This window comes from Mobula hypostoma, chromosome 20, assembly GCF_963921235.1.
Source record: "Mobula hypostoma chromosome 20, sMobHyp1.1, whole genome shotgun sequence".
NCBI lineage: Eukaryota > Metazoa > Chordata > Chondrichthyes > Myliobatiformes > Myliobatidae > Mobula > Mobula hypostoma.
The window spans coordinates 57,633,711-57,650,170 of record NC_086116.1 but is presented as its reverse complement, the minus strand read 5'-3'; the positions used below and the strand labels follow the sequence as shown (position 1 = coordinate 57,650,170).

At 45.8% G+C, this 16,460-nt stretch overlaps 1 protein-coding gene across 2 annotated transcripts in view; it reads right to left on the bottom strand.

Annotated features, from left to right (window-relative positions):
- The window catches only part of LOC134359560 (striatin-interacting protein 1-like), a 63,992-nt gene that overhangs the window by 29,890 nt on the left and 17,642 nt on the right, over nt 1-16,460 (bottom strand). For both annotated transcript variants that reach the window (XM_063073008.1, XM_063073007.1), the window contains exons 5-10: nt 15,456-15,576; nt 12,816-12,884; nt 11,798-11,904; nt 3,867-3,994; nt 2,321-2,503; nt 1,101-1,309 (exon numbers count right to left, since the gene is read on the bottom strand). In XM_063073008.1, coding sequence (XP_062929078.1) covers nt 1,101-1,309; nt 2,321-2,503; nt 3,867-3,994; nt 11,798-11,904; nt 12,816-12,884; nt 15,456-15,576 — 817 coding nt within the window. The remainder of the gene's footprint in view (nt 1-1,100; nt 1,310-2,320; nt 2,504-3,866; nt 3,995-11,797; nt 11,905-12,815; nt 12,885-15,455; nt 15,577-16,460) is intronic.

Below are 16,460 nucleotides of genomic sequence, written 5' to 3'. Positions count from 1 at the left end.
GGGGTAGGCACACATCCTTGAGTTGTGCAGGTGTTGATTGTCAGTGAGGAGGTCATGTTACATCTGATCTGCACAGGCCACGGTTTCCCGATGAGGAAGTCAAAGACCCAGTTGCAGAGGGAGGTACAGAGGCCCAGGTTTTGAAGTTTGTTAATTCATTTGGAGGGTGTGGTGGTGTTGAACGCTAAGCTGTAGTCAATAAACAGAAGCCTCATGTAGGCGTTGCAATTGTCCAGGTGGTCTAAGGCTGACATCAGAGCCGGTGAGGTTGTATCTGCTGTAGACCTGTTGTGCGGTGGACAAGTTACAACGGGTCCAGGTCCTCGCTTAGACAGGAGTTGATTCTAGCAGGAGTGAACCTCCATCTGCAGCAGCGAGAAATTGAAGATGTCCCTGAACACTCCCGCCATTTGGTCACCACAGGTTTTCACAGCCCCACCAGGTACAGCATCAGGGCCTGATGCCCTGCGAGGATTCTCCCTCTTGTAAGATGTTCTGACGTCGGCCTCGGAGATAGAGATTACAGGCTCACCAGGCGTTGCACGGGTTTGGGTAAGTGTAGTTTTATTCTCCTTTCAAAGTGTGCATAAAAGGCGCTGTGCCATCTGGGAGAGTGGCATCACGGCCACTCGTGATGTTGGGTTTCACTTCATAGGAGGGAATGGCCTGCACACCCTGCCAGAGCTGACATACATTCGCTGTCTCTAACCCCAATCGGAATTGTTTCTTTGCCCTTAAGATAGTCTTCTGTAGATTGTATCAGGATTTCTTGCATAGATCTGGATCATGGGTCTTGAGTACCACGGATCTAGCCCCCAACAGACTATGAATCTCCTGGTCCCGGCCCCTGCTCCCTTGCTTTCCAGTCCTGATGAAAGGTCTTGGCCCAAAATGTCAACTCCCATAGATGCTGACTAACCTGCTGAGTTCTTTCAGCCTTGCTCAAGGTTGCCGGCAGCTACCGAATCTCTGGTGTTTCTGATTTGGTGGTTTTGCTGTGCACCCAGTGGCCTGGGGAACTACAGAGTGCTATGTCTTTCTAGCTTTCTATCATGCAACGATGCAGATAGAAGCATAAATTATCATGGAGGAGTACTGACCTGGCCTTGGGAGCCCAGGGTAGGCACCGGGGGAAGAACACTCTGTCTGGGGACTGTTGTGGGGTGGGCACAGACTGGACCAGTGCCTCCCTTTCCAGTGGATCCATTTCTCCCTCAAGCCCACCATCACTGTCATCAGCCTCTTCGTCCTCCTCCCGTGCCTCGTCCCTCTCGCCATAGGTATCCAGGCTGTCCTGTTTTACCAGCACCTGCCAGCAGCACCCAAGGGTGAAAAGTTATCCTGAGCGGGGACCGAAGTGTATACACCACCCAACTTTCCTGCCCATTGGTCAGCTGGCCACATTCACCCCTCCCACCAGACCCACCAGTCTGCAAATTGTCCAATGACACACTTGTAAAGGATATCAGCTTTTCCTTGTAGGAGAATGGCCGGAAAGCTCTCTCCACACCCAACATCTGGTCAACCCATTGAACATCGCCCTCTGACCGGCAGTTGAGCTACCGAGAAGCGGCTGGTCCCACTGTCACACCCGAACCACCACCACACCCGAACTACCACTGTCACACCCGATCTGCCACTTTTCCCAGTAAACCACTAGAAACCACCAATCCTACTGTTACACCCAACCCTTACTTCCTGCTCCCAACAAGTTCAATCCTAATACCCCATCCCCAACCTCCTCAGCCTCACAGACTCCTCCCCAACCTCAACCATACTGCCAACCTCACTTTTCCACCATAACCCACTGCCCCACCCGATTCCACTACCCTGGTCCAATCCCACCGCCCCACACCAATCCTACTGCCCTACCAAAACCAACTCCACAGCCCAAAATCCAAAGTTATTGCCCCAAATCTAACCCTACCGCCCTGTCGCCAACCACACCGTCTCACCCATCTCTGCTGCCTCTCTCCCCAACCTAACCCTACTGCCCTTCCAGTTCCCCACTGCCACCACAACCTCATTGCCCCACTCCCAGCTCCACCACCCTGTACCCAACTCCAACCCCACTGTTCAGCCGCCTAACTCTACCACCCCCTCAACCCACCCTCAATGCCCGGACCCCAACCCACTGGCCAGTCCACCCTTCTCAGGACTGGTCAGCTACGTTTGCCTCCAGGACTGTGACTGATGGATAAGGTGTCCTGTGATGGAAGCATGGTGGGCTGAGATCACAGTCTAAACGAATGGGGCGCGTAGAGATGTTGGGCCGAGTGGCCTGCTCTCGATTCCTGAGCGTCACCAGGACCAGTCTCACCCTTCGGCCCTTGCGGCCTCGCTTCTGCTGCTGCTCCAGGGCGTCCATGGCTGAGACGGGGGGAGAGCATGCGCGGAGGTTCCGCATCACCTCGATACTGTTCTCCGGCAGCCTCGGGAGGCCGGCTTCCTCCCGCTTCGCCACCTTCAGCTTCTGCAGATCCTCGAAGCCTCCGAGACAGAACTGACAACAGAACCACCGATGGCAATTACTTGTCCAAACTCTCCAACAGCATCAAGTGCAGACACCGTGTTAGGGGCCAAATATAACGCCGTTCACATAAACTAACACCGTCAACCAACGGGCGCCATAGTAACGCAGCAGTTAGTGCTGCACTTTTACAGCTCAGGACATCGGAGTTCAAAGTTCAATTCTGGTACCATCTGTCTGCATGTCATTCCCATGAATGTGTGGTTTTTCCCCTGGGTGCTCCGGTTTCCTCCCACAGTCCAAAGACATACCAGTTAGTAGGTTAATTGGTCATTGTAAATTGTCCTGTGATTACGCTAGTGTTAAATAGCTGGGTTGTTGGGCAGTGCGAATCGTTGGGCTGGAAAAAGTAGGAAGGGAGCTAGATAGGTAGATGATAGATAAATGGGTAGGTGATACCTAGCTATAAGTTTTACTCCACCAGAACATAGGTAAACATAAAACCATAAAATATAGGATCAGAATAAATCCATTCAGCCCATCCAGTTTGCCCTGCCATTCAATCACAGCTGATTTACTATCCCTCTGAACTCCAGTTTCCTGTCTTCTCCCCAAAAACGTTGACACCCTAACTAATGACAGTGGTAATGCTCGTTTGGGTCCAGGGCTAAAAACGTGGGGGAACAAAATGGCAAAAAATGTCTATGCTTTCCTGCCGATGTCTGACTTCCTTGTTTGAAAGTGAATGCAAATGTTTACCAGGCAAGAACGGGACCAGGATAACCTCTATCACTCTGAGGGTCAGCAGAGCAGTGAACCATCTCCAGGTCCACATAGCACACTGATTTGGATAAACATTGTCATCCCTTCATTGTTCCTGGGTCAGAGTCTAGGAGCTCTGTTCCCAGCATCACTGTGCGGTACTCTCACCGTACGGATAACAGGAGGTAGGTTCATAGAGAATTAGAGATGGGTATTAAATAGTGACCTCGTCGGCGATACCCATCACCCTCGTTGGCGATACCCATCACCCTCATCGGCGATAGCCATTACCCTTCTTGGTGATACCAAATACGCTCCTTGGCGATACCCATCACCCTCGTCAGCGATACCCATTACCCTTCTCAGTGATACCAAATACGCTCCTTGGCGATACCCATCACCCTCGTCGGCGATAGCCATTACCCTTCTCGGTGATACCAAATACGCTCCTTGGCGATACCCATCACCCTCGTCAGCGATACCCATTACCCTTCTCAGTGATACCAAATACGCTCCTTGGCGATACCCATCACCCTCGTCAGCGATTTCCAAATTCTCAAAGTGAATTGAAAAAAAAACAAAAACAAGTTAAAACAAACAAGGATTAGGCTATGAGACAAAAATTCAGACCCACCAGAATCGTCTTCCAGAGAAGCAACAGCACCTTCTTAATGGGGCAATGTGGAGCATTCCCACTGCAGAACTTGTTCACAAGAGAGAAGAGGAGAATTGCAAAGGGCTCTCCATTGTACACTGGGGAACCTAAGGAACAGAATAAAATTCAATACAGGTCAGTCTGTTTACTCCGAGGGGAAATCTGGCTCATCCCAGATTAACCCTAGTCAGGGATACAGGATTTGCAGTGGGGGAGAAAGTCATTTGGGCTAATTAGTCATGGTTCCCATCAATACCATAAGACATAGAGGCAGAATTGGTCCATTGGTCTATCGAGTCTCCACTATCATTCCATCACAGCTGCTTTACTATCTCTCTCAACCCCATACTCCTGCTTTCTCCCTCTAACCTTTCACACCCTCACCAATCAAGAACCCATCAACATCTGCTTTAACTATATCCAAAGACTCCACAACCATCCGTGGCAATGAATTCCACAGATTCACCACCTTCTGGCTAAAGAAATTCCATCATCCACACACATTCCTCCCTCCCTGCCAACAGCCTCAGGTCATGAAACCAACTCTGCTATTTAGTCTGTCATTGACTGATCAGCAGACTCCCAGGGTAAATTCAACACAGGACACTCAACTTTTACGAGAGTTAACAGCCAAGGTCAGCTTCCGTGACAAACTCCTCGCAACATCAGCTTTTGTTCAGCAGTAGCTGAAGACTTTCAAGATGGTTTGGAATGGGAGATTTTAGACTTAGAGAGAGGACTGAATCCTGTTTATATTTCCAGCTCAATCATCCAGACCTTCAGTTCCAGGACTGGGTGCCTGACATGCTGAGTTCCTCCAGCATTTTGTGTGTGTTACACCCATCCCAGACCACGTGTTTATTCAAAACTGACAGGGGCAATGGAATGCAGCGTAACAATGCAGCCCAGGAGCCCAGGCCGGATCAGACGGCTGTGTGGTTTGCAGAGCTGCCTGGAAAGTGTGGGGCCACCATCTGTCAGCGTGTCTGCTGGATGCATGCATCAGGGTGAGTAACCTGGCTCCAGATCCACGGCACGTCCCAAACTGCACTGAGGGATGGCTCTGCGCTAACAGGTCACCTCTTCATGGGGAGCTGTAGGTTAGTGGCCAAACAAAGGACGGGTGCCTGGGGTGATTTTTCCCTCCCTATTACAGGGATACTGACCATAGCTACACTTATTTCACAAATAAAAACACAATATTCATAAAGTTTTATTTCTTTTTAAAATAAAGTGTTTGAGAATTACGTTTCATGCTATAGAGTAGCATTTTACTCATGATCTGCTAAACGTGAGACCATTCTCAGATAATCTGTTTCCGTTTGCAGAAGTAATCTCAATGTCTGGGCCTAGTGTACAGCACACAGGTATTCAGTTGTGAAAACTCACATGCTTGTGAAGTGAGCCAATAAAGGTACTTGGCAGTAAATGCAGATTCTCTCTGTGCCTAATCCTTGTAACAATGTACAACAGAGAAACAAACCGTCTGGAATAACCACTCTGCTCCGGTCCTAATGCTCCACAATAACCTCCCCGCACATCTCTTGTCATTAACCCCTTCCATTCCTTCTTCCTTCATCTTCTCAAGAACTTTCCCTTATATAGGTCAATGCTTCCTGTCCCACCGCTCTGGATAAATTCCACAGACGGGATTATTTGTGGCCGTCTTACATTTCTGGTTTCAGCACTGTCCCCTGGTAATGTCTTTCCAAGGTGTCCATACAGATTTCTGGGTCACTACCTGAGAGATTTGTCAGACAGAAAATCCAGAGTGTTGCTTGTTTTACTACTGATAGAACTGGATTAGATCCTCTAGTGAGTATCTGGTACTTATTTTAACCAGCTGACACAGTTTCCCTTCTCTTTCACTAAATTTTTCCCCTACTGCCACCACAAAACTACCCCACAGGCACAAGTACCACCTCATACCCTTATCCACATTCCAAGGCTCAGCAGAAATGTTGTATAAAATGCAAACAGCAATTAGTGGAAGTTTGAAATTTAGAAACAAATATATTAAAATACTGGAGCTGACGTGAAAGGGCAGAATACTGATGTTCTGAATGTGTAGCTAGTTGTTATGTTACAATGATTACCGCTTAATAATGATCAGTTAGGCACCAAGTGAATCTGTGTTTTACTGACAAGTTCCTTTATTGTCTCAACTGAAGAGTACATGAATTTACACAGCCAAGTACCTGTGTGCACACCTACTAAGTTTCCCTGACCCTCCACAAACAGTCAAAGAATAGAGAAATTAGATTAGATTAGATTATGAGAACACTCAGTCCTCTTTTATTGTCATTTAGAAATGCATACATGCATTAAGAAATGATACAATGTTTCTCCGGTGTGATATCACAGAAAACAGGACAAACCAAAGACTAACACTGACAGAACCACATAATTATAACATATAGTTACAGCAGTGCAAAGCAATACTATAATTTGATAAAGAGCAGACCAGAGGCACAAAAAAAAAGTTCTCAGAGTTCCGAGTCGATCGACTCCCGAGTCCCCGATAGCAGGCAGCAGAAGGGAGAAACTCCCTGCCATAAACCTCCAGGCACCGTCAACTTGCTGATACCTTGGAAGCAGCTGATCCTGAGTCCATCCGTCCAAAACCTCCGAGCTTCCGAGCAACCTCTCCGATACAGCCTCCCGAGCGCCATCCTCTGCTGAGCGCCTTTGACCTCTCCTCAGCCACTGAAACACGCAAAGCCGAGGATTTCGGGGCCTTCAGCTCCGGAGATTCCAGTTACCACACAGTAGCAGCGGTAGCAAAGCAGACATTTCAGAAGTTTTCCAGATGTTCTGCTGTGCTCTCACGTCTGTCTCCATCAAATCAGGATTGTGCACGGTACCCTACTTGACAGATAACAGACATCACCACCGAAGTGGCCGTGCGTGCTGGAGTTAGTATCCAGGAAAGGACTCTACGCTGGCTAGGCGTTCCTCATGTTCCTGGTCTAATCTCCACATGTCCGGCGTGGGGTTATTAGCTTCAGCGACCCGCGATGGTTTGTCTCCAGATAGTTGTTGCTGCTTTGCATTGCAGGCTCCTTACTTTTAAACATTTAGTAGCTCAAATGTTGCACCTCAAATTCTTTGGCTCGAGGTCATCTGACTAACCTGTGTCACCTTCTTATTGGCCCTGGTCCAAGCCAACATCCGTTTATTGTCCTCTGAAGGATCTCAGCCCGAAACATCGACTGTATTTTTCCCCCAAGTAGAGGCTGCCTGGCCTGCTGAGTTCCTCCAGCATTTTGAGTGTGTTGCTTGGATTTCCAGCATCTGCAGATTTACTTTGTTCTAAATGAGTTACCAAGCCAGTAACCAGCTCGAATCACTCAGGGCAGACACAGACCCACTATTCGCAAACCTGCATGGTATATCATACGAAAGAACACCTCACAAATAACTTCCTTGAAAATTATCTCTAGTTCAGCAGATTACGTGGAGCATCACTGTGTCTACTTTAAAACACTGATTTAGCTGAGCAAAACCAATTCACCAAATGGAGGATACAGAGCAGCTTCACAAAATGACAGCGTCCATTCCTTCAACTTCGTGAGAAGAACAAAGACAACTGGTCTGTCCACTTGATTCATTCAAATTCACTGTTTTGTAGACTGTAGTTCTTTTTGGCCAACAGGTATAAATTACATAGTCAGCATTTAAAATATCCAGACTTACAACCAATAACCTGCCCTTTCTTTGCAGATGCTAAATTCTATTCTAGGTTACTTCTCAAAATATGCTCTAATATTGTGCTTAGCTCCTCACCACACTACTATTACTCTAACTTTTTGACAAGAAGAAGAAGAAGAAAGCCCTTAACTCCGAGTGGAGTCATCAGGATGCTGTCATGATGGCTTTTTTTAGCAGGCTTTCTTATTTTTACAAGGCTGAGTTGCTAGCCCGACGCTCAACCCAGCACAGATGGAAAGCGTGCAAGGGAGCTGGCTGGATTCGAACTCGGGAACCTTCACTCCGAAGTCTGGCGCTGATGCCACTATGCCACCAGCCGGCGGTACTTTTTGACAACTTAGCAATGAATTTCTCACAAAATTTAGAAATGCAAACACTCTTAAATGGAAATTCAACCCATTGCTGCCAGTGGAACAACAAAGCTGCTGCGGCTGCAATAGTTGATAACGAGAATCTAGGTAAAGGTTGCACCAGAATTATGAGAGCATTGCCATTTGATAAGGATGGATGGTCTAAATTTCCTTTCCCTTGGAAAGAAAAGGTTGGGCAGAAACCTCATAAAGATTTTCAAACTTATGGTAAATTTTGATACATCAGATGATGCTGATTGCAATGTTTGGATTTCTTTCTTTTAGAGCAATAGCTCCTCTTAGTACTATGTATTGGCTGTTGTCTACGCATGCACATTATTCTCTCTTTGTCTCGCTGCTATGTGAATACACCAGTTAAAACTATCTCTCGTGTGCGTGCTTTTATGTAATTGATATGTGGTTACACAGACACTACAAATTGGCGACAAAATATGAACTTGAATGTCAGAGAATATCGCCAGCTGCACCAACTGGATGAGACAGTGAGGGAAAAAAGTCAACCAGTACAGAGAAGGTTGTCACAGACGCCAACAAAGGACACGTGAGAAACAGTACACAGTGAAAGATGCACAACTAGCAAAGCTAAAATGAAAATAACATGGCGATGGCTTTAGTCGGGAAAGTTACAAATTTGATAGTGCTAATGAAGGCTGGGAGTAATATATCGAGAGGGTTGAACTGTATTGTAAGGTGAATGACGTGGATGAGCAAAAGAAAGCCCCCATGCCTCATGGCTTAATGGGTGCTAGAACATACAATCTCTTACGGAACTTAGTAACACCTAAAAAGCAAGATGCTCGATGAAATTGTTACAATTTTACAAAATCACTTGAGCCCTAAACCGTTGGTAATAGCTGAGAGTTTTAGATTTTATGAAAGGAATGAGTCAAAGGATGAAATCATTTCTAAATATTGCAGAGCTGAATAGATAAACAGATTGAAGACTTGGCCAATGTCTAAAAGTTCAAAATGTACCCCCACAGGCACTGCTAAACCCATGGGAGTGGCCGTCATCACCATGGCAATGAGCACATATTGACTTTGCTGGTCATTCATGGACTCCATGCTTCTAATTGATGTGGATGGTCACATGAAATAGCTGGAGGTTATACCAATGAAGTCAACCGCCTCAGCAAAGACCGTCTCCACTCTGAGGACTCTCTTCACCAGAAACGGCTTACCAGAACAAATTGTGTGACAACAGACCACAATATACTTCAGAAGAGTTCAGACTGTTCATGAAAAGAAAATGGCATCAGCTCCTCACCACCCAGCAACGAATGGGTTTGCTGAACGGTTTATCAAAACCTTCAAGAAGTCCATTAAAGCTATCGACAAGGAGGACATTCCTCTACAGCACAAGGTGGGCAGTTTCCTTTTTGTCTATCAGAACTCTGTTCATTCAACGACAAATCAAACACCTGCAATGCTGTTCACGAGCAGGAATCTGAGATCTCGCATAGACCTCCTGAAACCAGATCTACAGAGGGGAGTGCAGAATATACAGTTCAGCCAGTTGCCAAGTGAATCAGCAAGGAACTTTGAGATTGGACAGGAATTCCTAGTGCGTGACTACCAAGAAGACAAGTGGACATCCGGTAGAATAGCTATAAGGACTGGACCACTGATGTATACAATGAAATGTTGGCGATCAGACTTGGAGACATCATGTGGACCAGATACTGGATGCTCAACTGAAGGACACACCTGAATCCACTGCATCCAACAGGATGGACACATTACAGCCACCAGACCTACCTCTCAGTGATGATCATATCATTAACAGCAATGTGACACCAGCAACTGAGAATGTTGTCTTTGACAAGACACCTGCCAAACCTGATGTCATTTTACAGGCCCCGGAGGCGCAACGAGAATGTTATTGTTGACAAGGGACCTGCCAAACCTGATGTCACTTCACAGGTCCAGAGGCGATATCCTGAAAGAAACAGAGCACCACCCAAAAGACTGAACCTTTACAACTGTGATGTTAGTGAGAGGCTGTTATTGTGAAAGCATGTTTATCTGGAATATCAGTTTGTGAAAGGGAAAGCGAATATTTTGTACATAGACAGTTTTATGTTGCATTTATCTAAAGGGGGAGGAAGTGTAATGCATGGATCTAGTTCTTTCTGAGCACTGACTCTCCTTAGCACTATGTACGGACTGTTGTCTATGCGTGCATATTGATCTGTTGTCTGCACATGTGCACTGATCTCTCCCTCTCTCTGTGCAATGTGAATACACCAATTAATGCCATTTCCTGCGTATGCGTTTTTACTTAATTGATATGTAGTTTTACAGACACAACAAGAATGATGGCATCCACCTGTCTGAAGGACAATGGAGTAAACTGGAGTGATCTTTCCAGGGTACAAGCCTGGGCGGGAGGTACGGAGATCCTGAGATGCCGAGTCGTCAAGATGCCCCTCTCAGCCCCACCAGTGGAGTCCAAAGAAAAGCTTATGAAGCGATACATTTGGAACTAGCTTGGCTGCCGGAGCTGCTGGAAGGATGTTCAATGACATCCGGCCGCCTCAGGGGCTCCACTCCAGATTTGCTGTCTGGGTTTACTTCCGCAGCCTTTGTCTCTCCCGAGGCTGCCCGCAAGCCAGTGGTGCTGTTTACCCATTCTGGGGATACATCAGATACAGAGAGAATATTCCCGCTTTTGGGAGGAGGCCACCTACACTGAAACTCACTATTAAGGATGAATGATATAAAGTCACGCAGAGGGGAACTAGATGTGTGTATGAAGGAGAAGAGGAGGGCAGGACTACACCAAATCAGTAAGCTGCTTCTGCTTCCTCAGGAGACCCTTACCAGTTTTAATTGATGCACCACAGAAAGCACCACATCTGGCACCTGCTCTGCACGTGACCACAAGAAACTGCGGACACAGCTCAGCACATCATGGAAGCTAGCCTCTCCTATCTTTCTCACTGCCTCAGTAAAGCAATCAGTATTATCAAAACCCCTCATACATCCCAGACATTCTCTCTCCTCCCATCTCCATCAGGCAGAAGATACAAAAGTCTGAAAGCAAGTACCACAAGGCTCAAGGATAGCTTCTACCCAGCTAATAAAAGGCTATTACTGTTCTAGTGCAATAGGTTGGACTACTGACCTCACAATCTACCTTGTTATTATCTTGTACCTTATTGTTTCCCTGCAATACACTTTCTCTGTGGCTGTTACACTTCATTCCACATTGTTAGTGTTTTACCTTGTTCTACCTCACTGTGTAATGATCTGATCGGTATGAACAGTTTACAAGACAATTTTTCACTGTACCTCAGTACATGTGACACCAATAAACCAATCCTAAGGAAGGATGGGAGGAATCTCAAGTCGGGCACAAAGAACCATCATTGGTTAGGGTAATCGTTTTTCCCGTTGTACAAATATCACTTAGTTCACTGAACGTTATTGTCTAGAAGACCATTTGGCCCATTGTGTTTGTGACGGTTCTTTACATTGCAATGGTTCAGAACAACATTGGCTACAAATTTCTTAGGCTGATCTAGTGGCTTAAATGCTAATGGATCAATGCAAGTCTCTTTCTCTGAGAGCTATCACACTCAAGCCAGGCACTCACTCTCTCTCTCTCTCCTTCTGCAGATGCCTTCCAGAGCTAGTTGTGCTCAAAAGGGCTGATCGCCCAGATGTAACAGCAATTATAGCTGGGAAGTCCGTCAGAAGCTGCAGGGCTTTGGTTATTGAACGACTGTTGAAAATATGATCCACTTTTCTCTGAAAATAGCTATAAACTGAACAGTTCATATTATAAGGTTAATTATGTCCATAAGGCGAAGAGATCAGACTTACTTAGTTCATTTCTGAATCCCTCTCTCGCCAGAATCCACTCTGGTTTTTCATCCTCCACCTCTCGGCGCATTATCTCCACCATCAGGTACATAATGTTCAGTAATACTCTAGAAGGGCACATAATGTTCAGTAGAACTTTAGAACGGCACGTGACGCACACCGGCACTCTAGAACAGCACGTGACACACACCGGCGCTCTAGAACGGCGTGCGATGGTCGGCAATACTCTAGAACAGGGCCCAATCCTCAGTAATACTCTAGAACAGCACTTAATGCATGGTGGTGCTCTAGAACAGCATGAAATGTTCAGCAGAACTCTAAAACAGCATGTAAATGTTCAATGGAACTCTAGAACAGCATAGGACGTTCAGTGGTACTCTAGAATGGCACTTAATATTCAGTGGTACTCTAGAACAGCACTTAATGTTCAGCGGCACCTAAAACAGTGTGTAATGTTCAGTAGCACTCTAGAACATTCTGTGGTACTCTAGAATAGCACATAATGTTCAGTGGTGCTCTAGAATAGCACATAATGTTCAGTGGTGCTCTAGAATGGCACATAATGTTCAGTGGTGCTCCAGAACAACAGCGAAGGAGAAGACTGGCAATTTTACAGAAGGATTTTTAAGGATCAACATTAATGTGTCAATAAACAGCTGGAGAAGGAAATTCCTCCAGGCTCTGATAGTCATGCATACGTTGGTCAACATTCACAGATGTGGACCTGCTGGATTAAATAACCTGCAATGTTCATTGGACAGTTCTTGGACTGTTGTTTAGGAAGTAGATTTGGTCAAAGTACCAAAGTCTGCCTCACAGCCCAGAATTCTGGAACAGTGTCAGAGAAGGAAATGGTTCCACAGAGCATTTGTAAATCAGAAGAGAACCATTCTCCTCAGGAGCCCAAATGCCTGTGACACAAACATGATAAAATATTCCTTACAGCAGGCATTGCAGCCCCTCATGCTGAAACCTATCCATATGAGGAGTTTGAATTTAGAGGTGTGTAAAACCTTACCTCAGTTCAATGCTGTCAGCCAGGGAGATTGCTGGCTTCCTCAGGGAACTGCCACATGCTTGACTGTTGCTGTGTGTAAACACAATCATCGTTACATTCAGTTGTATGCTTCCATTCACAAGGTAACTGTTGTAAGCTGACCTCCAATTTCACCCATCAACAATTGGCAAGTGAGGGAAGCCTTTCACCCTCTCACACACCTTTATTTAATTCTCCCTATGACTATTTATTGATTGAGACACAGCACAGAACCAGTCTTTCTGGCCCTTTGAGCCATGCTGCCCAGCAAACCCCTGACTTAACCCTAGCCTATTTACAATGACCAATTAACCTACCAGCTGGTATGCTTGTCGACTGTGGGAGGAAACCAGAGCACCCGGAGGAAACCCATGCAGCCAGAGGGAGAACATACAAACTCCTTACAGGCTGTGGTGGGAATTGAACCTGGGTTGCCGATCATGCCATGTCTGCCCATGGAGTTGATGTTCTTCCTATTCTGTACAGAGGATGGACCACTCTCTGTTTGGAGAAGCTCCTTCTAATTTCTGAATGCTCTTAATTAAAACTATGCTCAGGTGCAACGCACTTTTCACTGCTTCATTTTTGAAATATCTCTTTTAAGAATAAAGCTGGATAACTTCTTCAGTTTGGTTTCCAGTGTTTTTGATTTTTCATAGAAGGGTACTGCACAGGACAGGCTATTTGGCCCAAAATATTGTGCGAATCTTGATGTCGATTTATAATTTATATTCCTCCCCCCCCCCCATTGATCATCCATTGTTTCAAAGGTGCCTGAACACTGGTCTTCAGTGCCAGTGACGTAGGTTGTGTATGCGGCTACGGTGTAGGCAACTGAATCCAAAACTTGTTTTCATTGATTTTAACTTTTTAGAGATGCAGTGCGTAAAAGGCCTTCCCAGACCAACGAGCCCACGTTGGCCAATTACAACCATGTGACCAATTAACCTGCGCCGGTATGTCTTTGGAACGTGGAAGGATACCGGCGTGGTCACAGGGAGAGCGTACAAATGCTTTACGGACAGCAGGGGAATTGAATCTGTGTCATTGGCACTGAAATAGCATTAAACTAATGACTACGCCATACTGCCGCCCACAAGGCTTGTAGGTCCCATACAGATAAAAAAAAAACAAATATCAATTTGTTTTAACTAAGGGAAAAGACTTAAAGTATATTTAAAATTATCTTGGTGTTTGATATGGTAGACAGAGAGAGGACATTCCCATCTGAGGGAGGATCCAAGACCATAAGATATAGGAGCAGAAGTAGGCTCCACTATTCAATCATGTGCTGATCCAATTCTTCCAGTCATCCCACACCCCTACCTTCTCCCCATACCCTTTGATGCCCTGGCTAATCAAGAACCTATCCATATCTGCCTTAAATGCACCCAATGACTTGGCCTCCACAGCCGCTTGTGGCAACAGATTCCACAGATTTACCACCCTCTGACTAAAGTCATTTCTCCGCATCTCTGTTCTAAATGGACGTCCTTCAATCCTGAAGTCATGCCCTCTTGTCCTAGACTCCCCTACCATGGGAAATAACTTTACCATATCTAATCTGTTAACATTCAACCAGAGATATTCATCATCAAATCCAAGACCCAATTCAGGGGAAACCCGAGTGTTAAGAATGGGGAAACCATCGACACAAAGAGTACAATATGAGGCAAACAGCAAAGACTTCGAAGGAAATGTAAGAATATTACTCGAAGTAGAAGGAATAGAAAGGTTTGTCAACAAGGACAAAAGGGATAAGAGAGAATTACGTGAAGGTTGGACAGAGGCAGATTCAATCTTTTAACAAACATTTCATTCAACAGTAATTTGAAATTGGCTTCTTGATGAAACAACTACATTTATTTGTTTACACTGTATGTTTCTGTTTCATTGTCTATCATAAAGATGTTTTATGCCTCCTCCCTCCCCCAGTGTCCTTGAAGTGTCTTCTGCCATCACAAACCATAAACCCAAAGGGATTTACTAATAGATTATTACTGCTGGTTCCATAAAGTTCTCATAGCCGGAGGTGGAAATGGAGACAAGCTCCCACTACCTATTAAATGCAATGGTGTTTACCTCAAATATTCTCTGACAACCAAGTCCAGCTCCTGGCCTTCGGGTGTGGCTTAGCTACTAAGCCCGCAAGAACAATTTCTACTGACAGGAGAAGGGGCAAAGGTGGGTTACTGGTGCCTTAAAACCAGTCGCTTTGGGCAGATGGGGCTCATTAGCTGTGGTCAGCAGCTCATCTAGGAGAAGGAAAACTCTGATCTTAAACCTCCGTTGCCTTGTGGCTATACCTATTCATGGGGAAGGCTTTGAGAGAAAACCCTGGGGAAAAACCCGGAGCTGGAGTCTGTAAGGCAATCCTACATTGAGTTCAACACTGCCTGGCAACTCCTGCGACGCTGCTGGTATCAAACTGTATTGGTCTTTGCCATTCTTTTGGGTTCAGCAGGTGCATGGAGAGGGGGAGCTTGCTACATGGGCAACAGCTTGCTCTCCACATTGTACTGCCCAGGCTTGCGTATCTAGACAGATAGGACGCAATATCCATGGTCGCCCCTGACTGGAGGCCTCACTCATTCCTGCTACTCAGTATTCGCTATCACTCACTCGATCTCCATATTGAGAAGCTCCACCAATGCTCCAAACGTGCCCATCTCATAGAGGAGGAAGACATTGTAACGGGCCCAGTGGATCACCTCAGGCTCTGTGTAGCAGTCATCAAACACACCTGTAGGGGGCAGAAAATCCAACAGGTCAGGTACATATGGGAAGAGAAGGCACTTCTACATTGATCATGTAAAATGAGATGGGGGCAGAGAGTGAAGAATCTGCTGTTTGTAAAGTTATGGCAATGCCACAGGAAAAGAGTGGCCTTTCTGCAATTGGATACTGGAAATGGCAACAGAAACTGTTCTCAAGTTTAGACTTGTTAAATGGTAAGGAATAATAAAGACTGAAATTTCCCTGTGCAGAGTTCAAACTCCATTCCCATGTTTAACACTTGTTGTACATACTATTTATTACAAATTACTATAAATTGCCCACTGCCCATTCAGATGGAGATGTAACGTAAAGATTAGATTAGGTTAGATTATGAGGACACTCAGTCCTCGTTTATTGTCATTTAGTAATGCATGCATTAAGAAATGATACAATGTTCCTCCAGTATGATGTCACAGAAACACAGGACGGACCAAGACTAAAACTGACAAAACCACATAATTGTAACATATAGTTACAATAGCCCAAAGCAATACCGTAATTTGATAAAGAGCAAACCATGGGCACAGTAAAAAAAAGTCTCAAAGTCCCGATAGTCCCTTCATCTCACGCAGACAGTAGAAGGGAGAAACTCTCCCTGCCATGAGCATCCAGTACCGCAAACCTGCCGATGCAGCATCCTGGAAGCACCCAACCACAATCTGACTCTGAGCCCGTCCAAAAACTTTGAGCCTCCAACCAGCCCTCCGACACCGAGCACCATCTCTGCCGAGCGCTTCGACCCTGCCCCGGCCGCTGAGCAACAAGCAAAGCCGAGGATTCGGGGCCTTCCCCTCCCGAGATTCTGGATCACACAGTAGCAACGGCAGCGAAACAGGCATTTCAGAAGTT